The 19,915-nt window shown below is 28.9% G+C and overlaps 2 protein-coding genes across 2 annotated transcripts; both read right to left on the bottom strand.

The window, feature by feature from the left end:
- Positions 1-4,214: 4,214 nt before the first annotated feature.
- Positions 4,215-6,121, bottom strand: LOC132940643 (girdin-like). Its single transcript, XM_061008357.1, has 6 exons — positions 5,939-6,121; positions 5,680-5,785; positions 5,375-5,541; positions 4,946-5,124; positions 4,416-4,572; positions 4,215-4,328 (listed from the first exon to the last, which is right to left on the bottom strand). The coding sequence occupies exons 1-6, from the start codon at positions 6,086-6,088 to the stop codon at positions 4,215-4,217; spliced, it is 873 nt and encodes a 290-aa protein (XP_060864340.1). The 5' UTR covers positions 6,089-6,121.
- Positions 6,122-6,200: 79 nt separating this feature from the next.
- LOC132940261 (girdin-like) lies at positions 6,201-11,942 on the bottom strand. The gene is made up of 7 exons (XM_061007751.1): positions 11,880-11,942; positions 10,221-10,392; positions 9,902-10,078; positions 9,711-9,836; positions 9,267-9,637; positions 9,048-9,182; positions 6,201-6,261 (listed from the first exon to the last, which is right to left on the bottom strand). Exons 1-5 carry the CDS (start codon positions 11,939-11,941, stop codon positions 9,503-9,505), a joined length of 672 nt encoding a protein of 223 aa, XP_060863734.1. The 5' UTR covers position 11,942; the 3' UTR covers positions 6,201-6,261; positions 9,048-9,182; positions 9,267-9,502.
- Between the last annotated feature and the right edge of the window lie 7,973 nt (positions 11,943-19,915).

Below are 19,915 nucleotides of genomic sequence, written 5' to 3'. Positions count from 1 at the left end.
TTTTTTTTATTTTCTTAAAAACATTCATTAATTTGGATCTTAAAAATAGTGGGCATGTTAGGTTAATAAATATTAACGTCAAAGACTGACATTTGAGAAAGAATTTTTAACATTAATTTTATTGAGAAATATATTATATGTAAACATAATCATACTCCTCTTGGCCATGAAAGATCTACCTTGCGGTACACTCATCACTGTCAAACACAAACTTCTTGAATGCTGACAAAATATATCAAATTCAGATTGAGATATAAACAACAACATTCAAAAACTTGGCAAGTGATCCTTACACTTTCCCAGTCGAACATACTTCTCAAATGTATAAATTAAACTGATTTTCATGAAATTATTTATTATAATTATTGTATTGGCTAATGACCTTATTAATAATTTAATAAATATCATTAATTTATTTATTTATTTAATAACAATTACGGGCAGAGCCCAATTTATACAAAGGCATGTTTTGAATATATACATCACAAGTAATTTAAAGACAAATAATTTAGGAGAGAAAAAAAAATAATAAAAATAAATTAGAAGAAGAACGTCGGATCCTCATTGGCAATTTGCATCATCCTGGAGATTGGTTAATTTCTTAAATAATTGGTAGAGCAATGTGGTATATGAAAAGAGCACTATTGCGGGTGTTTCTAGGTACCTTTATATAAATAAGTGCAAGGAGGGAAGGGGAGTCGATAGACCCAGAGAGAAGTTTGCGAGAAAAAGATAAATTATATTATTAACGACGATCGGATAGGGTGGAGAGATGTAGAAAATGAAGGACGTGAGTGTAGTCATGAGGTTTGCAATCAATGTTAAAGGAGTATACATTTAAAAAAAAAAAAAAAATAGGAAAATTGGCGGTAAATATTACAAAAACAGATTATTCTTATTTTACTTAAAATAATTAGTAAGATCACTTAAATTGAGTGGAATTGAATTAAATTCTTAGTAAGATTTATGATAGTATAGAATAGGCATGAAAATCAACTTGACTGTACCTACTTATTGATATTGAAAAAAAATTATAATTTATATAATATATTAATAATACAAAAAAAAAGTGTACAAAATGTGTTTAAACTTTAAAATCTAAACAAAACCCAAAATGTCAGTTGTTTAATTAAAAAAGTAGTAATTTTCTTGATACCTAAAAATTAATTATTCACAGTTTTTGATACACAAATACACTGAATACTTCGTACCTATCTATATTCTATCTAGTCCATAATTTAAGCCCTTCGATATTAAACATTCAAACGTTCGATATAAAACAAAAATATTATAATATAATATTGATTCACGTTGTACTGGAAAACCAGATTGTTCAGCTAGATTTACGTCAGGAATATGTTAAATTAAGTAAGTAGGTATAGGTACCTACTTTTAAAAATTTTGGTGGCCCTGAAAGGGTCTTTTTAATACGGACATGGCGTGTTTTTAATATTACCTTGTCGGCATGTATCATAACTTTAACATCGTAGCCGTGAAATGTAATATGATATACCTAATATTAAAGCGATTTACGACTCCTCCACGTCGAGCTAACCGATGAATAGCGGGTTTGGTGATTCCCTGGAAGTTATCACGCAACCCATTGCGATGACGTTTAGCGCTGCTTTGCCCCCAATCCTTTTCCTGCTTTGTCGCGTTTAGTCATAGTTTTTGCTTACGATTTGGAAAAATATATAATGTACAACAGTTGTACAGTTACTGTACTTAACGTATTAAAACGCTGAAATGTTTAAAGATACTTTTTTGCAATTCGCTTTATCTGGTCGGCAAGTGGCCTATTTATAGATCTCAAGGCTAAGCCTTTTCAATCTGTATGAGATTATAGGTATTTGTTGTTCTGACTGCAGTTGATCCAAATTATAAGGCGGATCCAAGCTGCGTTTTGATATTTTACATTTATCGGTTATGCTCTCTCCTAGTATATGCTGAATGCCAATTCCACGACCTCCACTCATCGTTCTTCTACCTCAAATTGGACAAATTGTGATTTAATGAAAATGCTCAAGTCTCATAAAGATGAATTTTTGGCTTCTAACAAAGCAACAAAGCACTCTCCGACTACCAGACATCGTAATTTCAAAGGTTTAATAACGAGTTAAAGAAATTATAGCAGTCCAGATCGACGACCTGAAAATAGTTAATTCTAAACTGCAGGTTGATAGAGACGCCTTGAAGAAAAAAGTTTCGGTTCTGGATGCAGTTCTTCAGATTTGTTATATACTCACACGCCTTTACTATAGTTTCACAGCCTCACAGGTTCTCGGTGAAACATTTGAGCGTGTTTAGTCTACGGACTTCTTTTTTAGCGCCTCAACGTACAACCATTGATTATAAATACTAGTATTTATAGCCTTATAGGTAAATATAAATGGTACAACTGACGATACTATGGCACTCACAGGGCTGCTATCAACACCCAGGGTTGGGCATATCATAGTTACATTGTAACCAAGTTATGTAACTCTGTTACTTTTGTAGCTTGTAGGTAACTAGTTACAAATTGTCCTATAACTTTATATAAATGTTACAAGTTACAATTAAAAGTTACACTGTAAGTGGGTCTGCAAAAGCAAAAAAAGAAAACATAAGATTCCTCATAAGTTTCTCTACTTTTAACAAAAAAAAAATGTCTGCCGGAAAGTGAAATTAAATTTTTACGAGCGTTTGAAGTTATAGACAACGGACATTTTCCCGTAAATTAACAAATTCTCATACAACGATTTATTTATTTTGTTATTGTTCAATAACTAATAAGTAGTACCTACCTACTTGAAATGTACACTATATATGTTCATTTTATCATTTTTTATACTTGAAACAATATTAAAAATATTTTGATTCTTTTCGAGTTGTTTACGGACATATTCAATTTTTTTTTCTTATAAATGTAAATTAAATATTTGTTCATTTGGTCAAAATCCTTGAAAATATAATACAAGGCTGAAGGCTCCTCACACATTGTTAAATCACTATTAGTCCACGGTACCACGTTTCCTTTGATTTTAATCGGATTTATTTCCTTGATATTTTTTCCGAACTTTATTGCAACTTTTTTGTTTCCATTTTTCTAACCAAGGGAGACGTTTTTCATGTTGGTTTGTTGCGTGTTGTATGCTTATGATGGTCGTGTGAATCATGGTGTCGTCCGCGAACATGCTGAGTTGAGTACCCGGGTTGGTTGGCATATCGTTTATAAAAGTTATAAACAGGAGCGGTGATAAGCATGACCCTCGGGGAACGCCGGCAGCAATGTTTCTTTTGGATGACAGAATGTTATAAACTCGAACTGAGTATAGTTATACTATATAATATACTCTATTCAGAATAGCTTGCCCACTATCGCGCTTTCAACTGAGCCGCTGGAAGGGTCTGACCCCCCTGGTGAAAGTCAGCGACGGGTAACGGCAGCGGTCGACCACTGACGACCACGGGTAGTGCATCTGACTTTCGTCAAGGGGGGGGGGGGGGTTGGACCCTTGCGGCGGCTCAGTTGAAAGCGCAAAAATGGGCAACCTTATTCCGACTATAGAGTACAAGTATAGTCCTCCCTAGTGAATTTTGGTACAAACTTAAAGTTTACCGTCCCAATGAACATACTAAAAGTCCTGACGCCTAACCCCTGTGTTGTCCCCCTCCCCCCATCCCCAAAAAGGTGTGAAATCTACCCTTTCACTATTTTTCTTATATAACTCGTTAACAGTTGAACTTATGAGAAAAAAAGTATAGGATAAATAATTTTTTTCCTATGTTATAGTAAAAGTAAATTGTTAAAATACGTTGACTTTATTGAATTAAAATTATTAAAAATACTATTACATCCTTTTTGAACAATTTTAAAATCATAAATGACGTCATAGATAAATAGATAAATTATCACTACCTATTTCCTAATGTTTGTTAAAATATTTAGTATAAAACAAACTATTTCACCACCAGTGGAACTACACGCAGTTCTGTTATGGTACCACCAATCATCGATATCGTCGTGACTACATGATCATCCGCACTTTGATCAAATCTTAAACTGTAATGAAATAAAAATATTTTTGAACAATACGATTAGCAAAATTGAGCATAATATAGTATTTTAATATTAACATAGGTATATGAGTATGAATATATTATGATAATAGATTAAATTGGCCTGTATATACCTATTATCTATCTGAATTTGTTTAGTTTTTTTTTTACCTTTAAACTTGTTTCTTTGCCAAGTTTGATTCGTTCAATTTAGTACGACATTCTATTATAGCTTTAACTAGCTGATTATTTGTTACTCTGTTCTTCTTTATTTCAGGATGTACCATCTGTAAAATATACGATTAATATTACATTTTAATTAAATAATATTAATTTTTAAAAATAATATTTTTTTTTCCATTTTATGTATTTACTTCAAGCACTCCTGTGTTTAAAATATGGCTCGTTTTTTTATTGTCCAGGTTTGTCAGTTTATGTTGCATGTATGTCAATCTGTTTTCAAGATCTTTCGTTTTAGATTTTAATATATTATTGTCTTCTTTATATTTCTTCAAACCATTGTTTTTTAACCTACAAGCCAATTTTTATTTAATTAATAATATTATAATAATATGCAAGCCTGCGGTCATTCAGTGGGTAGGTTAATGATAATTTTTAATGAAGTTAATCGAAGTTGTTCGAAAGCAATTTAAACATTTTAAAGTTAATAGTTATACTATTTTTTCTTTAGTAAACTTTAGGTAACTTGGATTTGATTAAAAGTAACTTGTTATTTATTAAATTTATATAAATAAAAATCAATTAAGTTATAAACTAAGTTAACTTAACATTAACTTTTAAACTCATTTATGACAATTGGCCATGCTTGCAAATATGTGTTATAATAATATACTAATTTATTACAGTTACTATTATAGGTTTATTAAATATTATGTATAAATACGTTAAGTTCTTATTTAAATTTGTCAGCCTCCGGATTTCATCGTTCAGATTCTTCGCACTAGATTTATCATCTATTTCTTTTAGATTTTTAACCATTTTTATTTGATTTAAAAGATTAGAGTTCTTTGATTTTTCGTTATTAATCTGGTCTTGTAATTTATAAATTTGTTTCTGCAACGACTGGAATTTAAGTATAGATAATAAGTATAAATTATAAATTATTTATCCAATATCTTTAATATTTCAGTGAAAAATAATAATAGTCACATAGCTTATAAAAAAAAAAATAGTTAATGCTAAATAATGTTGTATTTTGTAATACTAAATACTAATGTTTGTAGATACCTACCTTCGTGGCTGCGTAGGTAATATGCAGTAAAAAGCAATGTTTGGTTAGTAAATAATGGTTGAATTTAGAATATTGTCTTACTTCTTTCATAGAATATGACTTCGCAGGTTGGTCATTATTGCACTTTACTATCGATTTATTTATAATGACGATATTATCTATACTTCTCTCTAAATTTTCATTCCTATGTCTTAACTTTAAGACTGTTGCTTCCAAATCTTCTATTTTTTTTCTCGATTCAATAGATTCTGAAACGACGAAAAGTAAATAATTATTTTCGGTTCCTAACTGTCCTAACTTTCTATGTTAGAAACTTAAGGTCTAACATAAAATAATATAGTAAATAACAGTTAGACATATGTTGATAGTTGATAAATATAACATGCCTTTTTTATTTGCTTCTATTTCACTGTGTAAATCATTAACTTTTTTGGCAAAAATTCTGGATTGTGTTCCAAGTTCATTTTTATCATTCTCACTGAATATCATTGTCTATAGGTAAAAAACATTGAATTATTTTTTCTAATAACATAATCATTTATACGACCACCATAGGCATTTATGATTTATAATAAAACCAAAATGAAATTAATTTTTCCATGCGTTAGGTTTTATTTTGTTTTTGTATTTTTTTCATACTCTTACACTTTGTATTCGAAGTTGCTTGTCTTGCGTCGAAATCGTTCCATCTCTATTAGCTATCTCACGTCTAAATGGTTCAATAGTTTTTTTCAATGCTTTTATTGTTGCTTCTGCCTGCTTATTATCGTAGAAACACTTGTTCTTAACTCTCATGTATTGTTGTCTATAACTATCTTTCAGCAACTCTTTTTGTTCATATAATCTATTAAACACAAATAGCATAATATTAATGTATGGCGTATATAATAATAAAATGTGTAGGTACGTTTTTATCTTTAGTTCCAAAACGTGTATTCTACTAATATAATGTTTTTCGTTCAATACACCTGTAACAATAATTTTTATAACACATCATTAAAATTCAGGATATCAGCAAAATTGGTTAAAAATATAGGTAGGTATCAACCAATGTGATTGAACACTCGTAGAAACATTTTGTTGTATTCGTTCTTTACAAAATATATCACACTCAGTAGACTTTGGCCCAACCACAGGACTGTCATTTGAGTTTTTTAGTTTTTTAAAACGTATATATTATATACATGTATTTTATTTACCTACGTACCTATAATAGCACATGCGTGGTGGTTGAAGGTTTATAATATTAAATATTTTCATGAACTACAAAAATTGTTAAGTTGGAAGTTGGAAATTGTTTTTGTCGTGTTGATACTTTGATAGGTTTACCAATAATATACATAAAAATAGGTAAATAAATAATATATATACATTATTTCCATATATATTATATTATATATTTATATGCATTATGGTTTTCATAAAATATTTTAACATTAAATTGTTTGCATTTTTAGCCTACGGTCTGTTTGTAAATTTTATGGTACACTATAGCAGATCAACAATACACAAAAAAATTTCTTAGTACACCCTGACAGTAGCTGACACCTACCCAACCCCCTAATGACGCCCCTGTTAAGCCATGTGAATATTTAAAAATCGAATTTAAGAGTGTTAGTGCTTATTAACTATTATACAAAGTAAAACAATTGAAAAAAATGTGTCGAAGAAATTTAATAGATGTCTGATGTGATAAAATATAATAACCACCTACCTACTTACAATATTAATACATTTAAGGCTCCGAAGTTGTAGGAGTTGCATATTATTCTATATCTATATGTTCTAGATTTTTAGCAGACCAAGCTAGAAATCCAAGCTATACAATGGTGAGTTTAAATACAAAAATAAAATCAAATGCAAATTTTGAATATTTCGTAAATTTTAGGGAAAAAGGGCATATTTCTTGATTTTCATACCGACGCATATTATGCATACTTAATATTTTCTAAAAAATTAATATTTTTTCTTTCTTACGCTTTTCTTTTTAGCATATTTTTCATTTTTTAGCTCATATAACTTCCAAGCACTAAATAATATTATATTCATACATAATATTACATATATTATATATGTACAGTGGCGTCCAAAGAAAAAACGCAGTAAATCGGAAAATTAAACAGATCTCGTTCATAATGATTTAAGTATAATAGGTAGTATTTGGGGTTTTATGTGAAATTTACCGCATATCGTTTCATCGGGTACGTCTTTTTTACCGAATTTTGACTGATACTGTGAAGTAAAATAATATTTGTATTAGTAAACATAAACATATTATAACATTATATAACTTCAGAGATGGGTAAATTACTTTTAAAAAGTAACCAAATAACTTTACTCATTACTCAGAGATAAATAAAATAAAGTTACTTTACTTGTTACTCAAATAAAATTGTAATGAAATTACATTACTTTTCAAATAGAAATGTAGCCATAGTTGTACCTACGTTGTACTTAAACATCACAAATAAAAATAAAAAACTATTATTTTTTATTTAATTTAATTTCCAAGCAATTTAATGTCATTCTTCAAGAAACCTAACTAGAAATACACTATTGTAAAAACTAAAAAGGTAAATGTATTATAGTTATGAATAATAATTTGAAAATATGTACCAAAAACAATGATGGCAAAAAAAATTTTAAAAACGAATACACGATACGTCGACTGCCGAAATTACTTACTATAAAAATATTACTTATCAAAAGTAATTTATTTCCATTACATTTTCGTTACTTGGAAATAATTCTAATGAAATTACGTAACGCGTTACAAACAAAGTAACGCGTCAAGAGGACGTTGCACCCGCATGTGCGGTTGTCTCCGTTTTACACACGTACAACATAGCTAATTTTTGTTTGCTAGTTTCAATAGGGTGCTGCCATTTTTGATATTGGAGTGAATTGACCCCTATTGTCAAACTTTTAGGTAACAACATTATCTGTGTTCTCTCGTTGGTTTTTTACGGTATTTTAATTTTTAAGTGAGTTATCAGTATGTAAAATATTAATATTTGAGAATGTTCATAACTCACTTAAAAATTAAAATATCGTAAAATACCAACGAGAGAACACAGATAATGTTGTTACCTAAACGTTGACGATAGACGATATCAATTCACTCTAATATCAAAACTGACAGCACCCTATTGAAACTAGCGAACAAAAATGTCCTTAGTCGTACGTTTGTAAGACGGAGACAACACATGCGGGTGCGACGTCCTTTTAATTTCACTACGTTACTATTCCCAACACTGTATAACTTGTACATTTATATTACCTGATAATTATAAAAAAAATTATAACTCGCACTCACAAAACATAATATTTAATATGACTTATGTGTATATATTATATTATAAAAGCCGTATCATTTCAATTATTTATGCAATTTGTCTACTTATAAATAATGGCCAAAATATTAGTTTTAAAAATATATGAATGTATTGATTTTACAATAATGTGTTTTTTATAAATATCATTTTTTGGCCTTTCAACAATAACTTTGAGATTGGTTTCTTGTGTAGCAAATTAAATTAACAATAATAATGCAGCTTACGAAAGGACAATCGAGATTATCGAAATGAAACCTTAAATCCGTATATTTATCTTTCCATAGTTGTATTTCTTTTTTATATTCAGTAATGTCTTTCCCGGTATAAATATACCTAACTTTGAGTTTTTCAATTTCTGCCTAAGATACAAATTGTTAGTATGTTATTTGAAATCAATTTTTAAAATCAATTTTAGTTACAGTTTTATTTTGTTGGCTTGTAATTTCTAACTCCTGTTTTCGCACCATGGACTGTACGTTTTTTAATTCTTTTACTTTAAGGTGATATTTTGTTTTCAGTTCTTCAATTTCATCGATAAACTTTGTGTTAGTCACCTATAAAAAAATTATCACCCAGCTTTTAATATCTTAACACTTAACACAATACTTAATATTTCAATTTTTAATAAAAAAACGCACAATCTCTTCTTTTAGACGCATGTTTGCCTTCTCTAAGCCTGCACGTTCACTTATTGATTTTCGACATTTTTTTTCAATATTATTACATTTTTTTTCGGCAATGGTAACATATTTTTGATGTTTATAATTTTCCTCCTTTTAACCGGTACACAATATTATAAGTATACTTAATTATTTATCTATCAATATAGTATACTAATAAATAATAATAGGTAGGTATGTGCAATAAAATATTATCATCTTACCCGACATTGTTTGATATTAGTATCTTTTATTTTATTATCCAAAATTAATACATTACTAGTTATATCTTTGACTTTTAACTGTTCGTTAAGAGATGCTATTTGTGACTTGTACGCTAAAATCTCAATCTGGAATCATGTATATTATTTTATATTCTATGCTGTATCATATCTAATACCTACTATATCGTATTAAAATTACTTTAAGATCGTTAATTGTAGCTTTTGTCTTTTCATTTTCCAATTTTATTTTATCTGTATCCTTGATCTTTTTCAATTTTCCATCTTCATAATCTTTTATTTTTTGTGACAATTTTGTGTTATTAATCTGAAAATTTTTATTATTTTTTACTTATCATTGATGTTAAATTATCGTGTTTTCTGTAACATTACCGTCAAAGTAAAATTTTCACTTTTAGCGTTTTTTAGTTGTTCTTTAACTCCTTTACTTTTCGATATATAATTGCTCATGTCTATTTCTAGTTTTTTTTTCCCCGATGTTAATTCTTTGATTATCTTCTTCAATTCTACGATTTTTGATCTATAATTGGGTAGTTGTGAAATATTTGTCTAAAATTAAAAAGAACCACCATACAAATGTATTACTGTTTATGGATAACAATGATAACAAATATATTATTAAGCAATTCCTTAGCAATGCCTGTGCTCAGAATTAACACATTTATTTGTATTATAATTCAATTTAACTTACTTTAAATAAAGATTCTGATTTTAATTTCTCCTCTTTCATTGTTTTTAACTCAGTTTCCATCGATTTATAATTATTTTTGAGCTCCATATGTTCATAGTTTAATTCATAATATTTTTTTTCAATACTTTCTAACTTCTCCTCGAGTACTCTTGATGGATAGTACGATTCGGACCTGTAAAATTATAAATATAACACATGCAGATACATTATTGGTATAGATAGTACCTATATTTAAAGTTAAGTATTATTCATTCGGCCGCAATAAGTATTCATTATATTCAGTGTTTGGCATAGGCACAGACTTTGTTCGCAGGTAATATAAAATGTGCTGATAAATCCCCCCCCCATGATATAAATGATTTTAAAATAAATGGCCCGGATACAAGGGGGGGGGGGGAGTGCGAAGGTGGCGCATCCCTCCCACTAAATCCCTAAAAATATGTTTGTATTATGTATAACATGACGTATATAATATATTGGATATATTTTTTTCTTTTATATATTCCTGGTGCCCAATATACTTTTTGTTGTTTGAAGCTTTTACGTAGGTATAATGTTAAAATTTAGGCAGCTTAGTTGTAAGAAGTAGAAAGAAAATTTTATTTGCCCCCCTGCTATGTGATCTGATAATAGTTTTTTATATTATATGAATGGTTTAATAAAACTTAAATCATATTTTAAGACAAAATACGTAATTTGTCATTTGATTTTATTTTATCATCGATGATCGATAGTCGAGACGTTGACTCGCACTGTTGACATTTAACAATATGCAATATTGTTGTCTGTAGATTTTATTCGAAATTTCGATAATACATTGCTTATCATTTTACAATAGGTACCTAATAAATATTAGGTGATTTGTGAAACATAATATTATAAAATGTTGTAACATAATTTCAACCGTGTCTTGTTTCTTGCTTTACCATTTAATATAATTAGTACTTAAATATAAATAAACAAATACCTTGTCAGACAAGCGAATCATAATTAATGGTGCATCTTACTAAAAAGTAGCAAAGAAAAAGAACCAAGTCGAATTTCTTCAGAAAACTCCAAAACTCAATACTGTTTTTATTACTAGAATTATAAGATGTGTAAGTATTTATAATCATAATATAGACAATTTTGATATTATTCTATGATGAGACTCTTTATTTGGCCCCTAAAACAAGCGTCTTTCCGCTGGGTATCATACCCTGGCTAACTGCATTCAACAGGTGTGGTCGCCTATGGTGTTTATGGATAGAACGGGCTTGTGAACGAGCGTTCATTGCGTTCACGTTCGTATTTGCCATTTGGTCACTCATTTATTATAGAGTAGGTATATGCTACTATATATTATACCTACCTATATGGACGTACGAAAGAAGTTCATACGTATTACATGCTGTTCAAATTTAATTCAATTTTAATTTCTTTTATCTAGCGAATTGTATATACTTTGTATCTACATACACATTCAAAATTTAAAACAATTATCTGTAAATTGTAATTCATTTTTAAATAAATAATTAAATGAACGCATTCATATTTTTAATAAACGTGAACAATGTCATGTTTCTTTGAAAAGATGTGAACGTAAACTAGTTCAGTTAGTAAGGAAACTATCCAAACACTGATTATATTAGTACGTATATAGCTGTGAAAAGTACGTACCCATCCATCCAAATAGGTTTTAAATCAACGTAATTATCATTATCGGAAATTTCAGACTCCATATTTAATATTTTATATAAAATAAAACTTATTAAAATCTAATAAAATATTTTGATCCAAAAATAGTTTAGTAAAACATCCAGATAAACGCCTGTTAAATGTCAACAACAATTTATTTCTACGAAACGTGTAGGTACAAACAAACTACAGCTGGTATAAAAAATAAATAAAATATAAATATTATAATCAACATCACAATATGCAATTTCGTATAAAAGTGGAACTTCAAACACTAATAGAAATTAATGTGACTTTCCGTTAAACTCTTTTGCCGAAGGTAGAAAAACTTATGAGGAATCTTGAATTACATTTTCAAGATTTTGACCAAACGACAAATATTATTTAACGACAATAATTGAAAAAAAAACTTAAATAAATCGAAAATATCTCATGGCGATGTAGGTAGGTAATATATATTGTTAGTTAAGAAATTATACAATCTATACAATATTACAATAGCATAATAAGCATAAGTGATGTCCATTCTACGTGGTGGCTTGAGTGGATTGAGGGAAGCACCCACCGACAACCAGCGAAGGCACTTCGGCGTGAATTTATAGATAATATGGTTCAAAAAGAATCAAAATATTTTGATAGTGATTATGTATGGAAAATTTTCATAGTAAACATTTTGTAAAAAGTTAAAGTATCTACCGGTTATTAGTTCATAGTTCAATCAAGAAAACTAAATCGATTTTTTCAAAACCTAACTTTAGGTACAAATCTGCGTTAATTAATTTATTTTTGGGTTTTCCCGATGCTTTTGAAAACTACTAGGCATTACTTAGATTCACGTCACAACTAGAAAATATGCTGTTGTAGTGTTGTAGAAAATCGAAATAGAATTGTTTTCCGATTTTTGACCAACATACGAAATATTCACGGAAAAAGCAGGATCCTGCCTTTCACAGTACTGCATAGGCGCAAATTGACAAAATTTTTTGGGGGGACTCAGTCCCCCCTCCCCATAGGCCATATTGCTTAGTACCACAGAATATAAAAATTAGTACTAATTACTAGATTTTGAACTGGGGGGTCTTGACCGACATTTGGGGGGACTAAGTCCCCCCAAGCCCCCCCCCCCCCCCACTATTTGCGCCAATGCACAGCAGCTTAACCCTGTAGGTATATATAAACGACATATCAGTGAAAATGTTTAATTTATAGCGACTTCCACTGTCGTCGTTTTGAACTTATCTATTATAAGTCTGTATAGAACCGCTGCTGATTTTGTCGCTAGATGACGTTGCAGTATACGATTTTTATTATTTATTATTTCAGGTACAGATTGTATGACAACCTATGCACATTAAAAGATAATATTTATTTAATATAGCCGTATAGTCTTAATTGCACTTTTGAATATTTTAATTATATAAGTATCTATAGGGTAATATCAACGCCTCAGTATAAAACTGCAAAAACTCAAAAAATTGGTTTATTTGGTATAATATACCTATTATTATATAATATTATACAGTAATAGTGCGTACTTAAGTTCTAAATACAAAAATACTATTCCAAAGTATATGGTCCAAAATATTATTAGTTACTGCGTGTAATTGCAAAATTATAATATAACAAAAATCAGTAATTCATTAGTTTTTTTAAACATTAAAACTAAAATTGTTATTAGTTAGCATTATTATAAATATATCTATAGCGCCGATATATTAGATATTATACCTAGTGGAATCACATTATTTTTTATCAGTACATTAATGTGGTGGTATTTAATTTTAAGGAGTTTAGTGCAGGCAATATTTAAAGTGCGTGCGTGTGTGACTTGCGACTTTGTGTGTAGTAAATGATTATTAGTGTGTGTACGTGTCCCGCACTACACAAGCAACGCCTAAGCACGCCCAGAAACAAGTAAAGTCAAGTCAAGACGCGCGCGTGAACGATCCAGAACGTCTTATTTGACTAAAAGTATGTACTTTATATCCATCCTACCGATCGATCTAGTAATGCGATAATACTTTTGAAAACTGATTTGAATTCGTCATAATGTCTACTTGAGATCGGCCAGTTCACATTTTAAGATTTCTGATTTAAATCCCGGATAATCAACGTTTAAAAATTCCAAAATTTCAAAATATTCAAACTAAAAATGTTTAGTTATTGGGGAGGGGGGGGGGGTGAATTTGGGAGAAATGGACTGACCGATCTCAAGTAGATACAATAACGAATTCAGATCAGTTTTAAAAATTATTATTGCATTAGATACTAGATCGATCAGTATGATGGACAAAATATATTCCAACTTTTTATGCGCCTCCGGACAAAAGATCCCCTTAAATATTATTAAATTCATTAGGTATTTTATTGACATACGACAATTTATTTAAATCCACATTTTAATAAAAAAACATTTTGGGCATTAGTTTGTGCCACTCCCCCTCCCCCCCCAAATAAATAAAAAATAGTTGATGAGCTCCACTCTCCGCAACCACCACCCCTCCCACACCTCATTTGAGCATTTGGTACATCTATTACCTAAAAATGTATTAAAAATAAAATTTGGGCACTCCCCACTCAGCTGGTAGTAAATATAATAGTAATATGACTTAGTGGCCCCAATAAGGACCATTTCAGCCCGTCATATCCGTGGAGAACGTGCTTGAATCTAAATTTAATCTTCTTAAAATGGCTCCTTTCAGGGCCTCCAAATGATTATTATTATTAAACTAAACGATCGACGAATACCACCATATGAAACTGCAACAAGAAGAATAAATCAATATAAATTATATTATATAGTTCATATTATATATATGGATTTTAAATAAACAAATCTAAAAATGCCTTACATTATTACCTTTTTGTCATTGTTAAATGATTTTGATGTAATTTTAACTATGCATTTGTTTTTCTATAAAAGCAGGCTACAATTTTGTTTCAACGTACAACGATGAGTCCCTACTACCTACTACATATATTTACCATAGATGCAAAAGGTGCATTTCAATGGGACCCCGTAGCTTTGATAATTAATAATAGGGGCTCTCGATATTATTGACATCAAAGTAAGTAAATCATAAATATTAAATGGCATATCAGCGTACCGCGAAATTACTAAATTAATGTCTAAAAGATAGTTTAGCTCAGCAGCAGTTTAACTGCATAGTTTAACTGCAGGTATTAGAAATGTGATATTATATTGTGGGATATATTATTCATATATACATTATAAAAACGTATATTTCATCTGTCTTACATTTTTATAATATATATCGAAAAAAGCAAGAAGTTTATTTTTTTAACAGGGCTTTCGACAGTTCAACGACAACCGCCACTAACAACGATTAAAAACATATTATTATTGTTATTTTTATTTTGCATTTTTCGTAATTTTGATGTTGTCGTGATTTCTGTTGTTCAACGAAGATTCTCTTATACTTATAAGTTATACTTTTACATTATACATTGTATGTCGTGGGTTACCATGATTATGGATCTGATACAGTTTTATTATTTCAAAATATTATAATTTTATTTTTCATTTAATTACACACTTCCGATTATTAACGTAATGAGATAGTTTTTACGTTTTGATAAGTAAACAATTACACAATTATATGCCGGAAGACATGCGAAGAATCAGAGATGTTGCGTAGGTAATTAATTATTTTTTGTTACACAAGGACAAATTAATCTTGTTTTATATTATTTCATTAATTTCAACATTAATATTTTCAATATACTTAGCAGGAATCGGATAATTAATATAGCACCCCATTGATTTTAAAATATACAGTTTCAAAAATATCATAACTTACTTAAAAACAATAATATCACTAAAAGTTTTTATGGTGCCCTTATATTATAATCTTACCTTTAATTTTATAATAGATAAATTTAAACTAAACTCTTAAACTCATTCAAAACTAACAGTACACGGAGACAACACATGCGGGTTCGACGTCCTCTTAAACTATAAAGTCTATAATATAATATAATTCTTCAAATGTACAACAAAAGGCGAAATCCGAGTATGTTTGTAGCCACAGGTGGAATGCCCATCTCGGTCAAATTAGTTCACAAAGCAAGAAACACCAATGCCGATTTGCCCGTGAAATGAGGTATCCTGGTAGGAACCTACACTAAAAATGATACACCGATATAGCGCAGTATTTCATGTTTCATAATTTTTTCCCGAGCAAAATCGGGTTATACAGTTAGTAGTTAGTACCTATCTTATAAAACGATATTAAAATTTAGAAATATAAAACAAAGGATTTTAAAACAATTATATCTTAAAAAAAAAAAATTAAAACGCTACGAAACACCGAAATCGATTTTATATTTATTGTTTATCTATTTATTTATTTATTTTAGAATATACGAGCTGAGCCTTTTTGTATACATAAACAAGATGGATTTATATTATATGGTTGACAACAAAAAGAGAAAATACAACATAAAATATCTCTTGTAATTTTTCATTTGAAGCAATATTTCTGGTAGAAAACGTCGTCCGTAATTATTAATATTATAAAATCTTGAAATCGTACGTATTTCTCCTTTAACCGCTATTATTTCGAGTAGCGTTTCGAAAATCGAAAAATGACCTCTTTAAAATACCAGCTCAAGAACATTACCTTTCAGAAAAGATGTTATACATGATACTTTTGGAGAAGTTTAGTGGGAGAAAAAGTGTTTACAGAATAAAAAAGAAAAAGAAATAAACATCATTGTAAAACCATTACATTCCCCGCTCCGCTCAGAATTTAAAAGGTGTTTTTATGATAACTGGCATTTTTTTTTCCGTGATATTTTTTTCTGGTAGAATATGGGACAAGAAGTCCCGTCGGGCAATAATAATAATTGTTGTATACTAGTATGTAATTTTATACGATTTTTTCTTTGGCTGGGACTTTAAAGTTCCGTTAGCCCACAAAGGGTTTTAAACTGCATTTAATTATCGTGTATATTAAACCCCTTAAGCGGGCTGTGGTGTCCTCTTAAGGCTATATAATAATAATATTAAGAGGACGTCATGTCTGCATGCAGTGTTGTCTCCGCACCTAACAAGCGTATATTATTATAACATAGGTAGCAGATATGCGTCCATCAAAACCAATTCCCTGTTGGTTTTAATATTAGAGTGAAATGTACCTATTATCTTAACTTAGAGTTAAGAATAATATCTATCTCATATATGTGTTTATCTATTTGTTTTTTACGATATTTTAATTTTTAAGCAAGAATGCGAGATATGAACAAAAATATTATAAATTGTATTATAATATTTTACATAGGTTACCTACTCGGTTACTCATAACTTACTCACTAATCCTCGCATATCTTTTTAAGCCCCCTAATCCCTGCTAAATTATACAATATTATAAAGGTAGGCATGTGTTACGTTTTTTTTTTACATCTGAGAATAATTTTAATATACTGGGTCAACTGAAATCACATGTCACTGGTCGTTTATGTTATCGGATTTTTACGAAAACTGACCTTAATATAATAATATCTATATCATAAATAAATAAATATAATGTAGATGTATTACGCTGTATTTCTGCTAGTTAATAGATTATAATAATATTAAAATCGCCATTTTCAAGATAATCACTTTTGTAAAAAACTAATTCACGTTAAGTGAATTCTGTAAGATGTCTCATAATTAATGATTCACCGAGTACCGTTATAATATTGTTGCTTCCACGTAAATTACATTACACTAAATTAACTTTTTTGAACCTTTCTATGTACTAAGATAAAGAAATTAAGTTTATAATGATTTATGAAGTTTATTATATTATAGAAGAAAAAAGAAAACTTTTATTTAATTTGTTTACATAATTATAATGTTATAGTATTACATACATTTTTTATACATATATGGTTTTTTTCAAGGCAAGATTTTTATAAGTATGGCACGGGATAAATGCATATTTACATATCTTTTGGATTGCCTGGCATGATGTTTTCCAAGGTACAGTTTTAGTGTGTTTCAAGTAAATACTAGTCTGAGGAACTTTTTCAGCTTTCAGTTTTTAGATTTTATTTTAACCTTTTCTTAGTGTATAGGACAAAAAATTATAGTTATTAAAATAGAACGACGACATAACGTAATCTGGATTTAAAATAATACATCTTGTATTTATTATAATAATGACTGGATGCCAATTTTATTAGTTCGCATGGATAAATTTATTTTTTATAAAAATAAATTATTTATTTTACTGTTAAATAATACCTAATTATATTGTCCTATCAAAATGTATACAGGAGTTTTTAGGTCAAACATAGTTTTAAAGGGCAATTTTATATTTTTTAGGACATACAAATCAACGTTTTATATTTAGCTTAAGCTATTTAAACTATGCAATGTGTTGGTTTTATAGGCAATAACCTTCGTAGTGAATCTGTGGTTCATTTTCTTTAATTATTATACTATGATATACAACAAAAAATATTTAAGTACTTACTATTTGCTATTTAATTCCAACACATTAACATAGGAAACTATTATACGAATCATGATGACTGTGGTCATCGAGTACCAATTATTTTATTAACTATTGTCAATAGACAATTATATAATATAGATACCTAGTTGTCTAAATTGTAATAAATATTATGTAATGTGAACAGTTTAATACAAATATTTATGACTAATCTAATTATTGAATTTGCTGACAGAGTTGTTACAATATAAAATTGTACCTATTATAAAGCTATAAGTGCCTATAACATATTACATAATTTTAAAAGACACGTACTAATCCAGTTTAAATATTTATAGACCACTGCTATGAATAATAATTTTTCTTCCAAATGAGCAATGCACTCGGACTACGAAACCTTTCAGAAATGTTTAATGGAAATATAAGCTGGAAGAATATTATTTTAATAATCATATAATTAAATTTAAATGTAAAAAAAAACTGCAGTTTTTAATAAAATATTTAAATTTATCCATTATTATTGTTAATTCAATAGCACCGTGAGATAATCATTTAACGTTATAATTATAGTAACTTATTGACACTGATAAAACACGGATAACAACTGTTATTACACATAATATGTGATGATTGATAGAAAGAATAAATCAATCTATAAATCTCATCGTATAATAATATGCAAAACAGTATTGTATTTAATGATTTTAATAAACCAACATTTGAAAAAATGCCTTTTTTACAACCATACCCACTAAATTGATTTTATTTTTATAGGACTTACATAAAATTACATATTTAATGCATTTTGTTTACCAACTAATAATAATATATGTGCATACCGAAAATATACCTACACAATCAATATATTTTGTTTAATTATATTTGTATCAAAAACTTTTTACTCAATTTTTATTAATGTCTCGAAACTTTTTATTTTATTGTTAATATTACGCAATTTCAAATAAGTGCGACCTGCAACGAAGGGTAGACATTGTAATTATCTACCAGAATAAAATAACAATTTTCATCAATTTATGATGACAATATTATCAAAGTTCAAACAGTACCTACCTATTACCTAAACAATCGTAATACGCATCGTGGTACTTATAGTATTTTTGATATTACTAATCAATACTGACTGATGGTTTTTGTGTTTTGTGTGCATGTTTTTGTATTTCAATTTTTTCAGTTAGGTATATAATATCGTATTATGATTTAAAAAAAAAATAAAATATTTTTTTATTGGTCTAGGGTCTGCCGGCCCGGAAACTGTGGTCATTAGCTATTGTAGGGGTTACGGTTGGTATGGTTGGTACGGTTGGTTAACAACACGTGTACCTATGTGTGGCAAGGATTTTTGGACCCGGATGGTATAATAAAATGTTTATTTTAGATTTAAATGCTGTCTCACTGAAATACCTATAATATCACCTAGCTATGTATTGTACGTTTATAAAAATTATGTTTCAGTGACCAACATTTGAGAATATTATTAAAATACGACTAAACGATTATCACCGAACGTAACATACAAATTAAAGTTCATGCAAG

Source organism: Metopolophium dirhodum, chromosome 3 (assembly GCF_019925205.1).
Source record: "Metopolophium dirhodum isolate CAU chromosome 3, ASM1992520v1, whole genome shotgun sequence".
NCBI classification, from domain to species: domain Eukaryota; kingdom Metazoa; phylum Arthropoda; class Insecta; order Hemiptera; family Aphididae; genus Metopolophium; species Metopolophium dirhodum.
This window is presented reverse-complemented; position numbering and strand designations above follow the sequence as displayed.

What these genes read in the sequence shown, in the direction of transcription:
- LOC132940643 (XM_061008357.1), bottom strand. Translation starts at nt 6,088, where the DNA reads ATGAGAGTTAAGAACAAGTGTTTCTACGATAATAAGCAGGCAGAAGCA. An exon ending in AGTCATATTCTATGAAAGAA is followed by an intron (nt 5,125 to 5,374) that starts GTAAGACAATAT and finishes CTTAAATTCCAG; the next exon opens with TCGTTGCAGAAACAAATTTA. An exon ending in TAAACACAGGAGTGCTTGAA is followed by an intron (nt 4,329 to 4,415) that starts GTAAATACATAA and finishes TATATTTTACAG; the next exon opens with ATGGTACATCCTGAAATAAA.
- LOC132940261 (XM_061007751.1), bottom strand. Translation starts at nt 11,941, where the DNA reads ATGGAGTCTGAAATTTCCGATAATGATAATTACGTTGATTTAAAACCT. An exon ending in AAACCTATTTGGATGGATGG is followed by an intron (nt 10,393 to 11,879) that starts GTACGTACTTTT and finishes ATAATTTTACAG; the next exon opens with GTCCGAATCGTACTATCCAT. An exon ending in CTACAATTAACGATCTTAAA is followed by an intron (nt 9,638 to 9,710) that starts GTAATTTTAATA and finishes ACATGATTCCAG; the next exon opens with ATTGAGATTTTAGCGTACAA.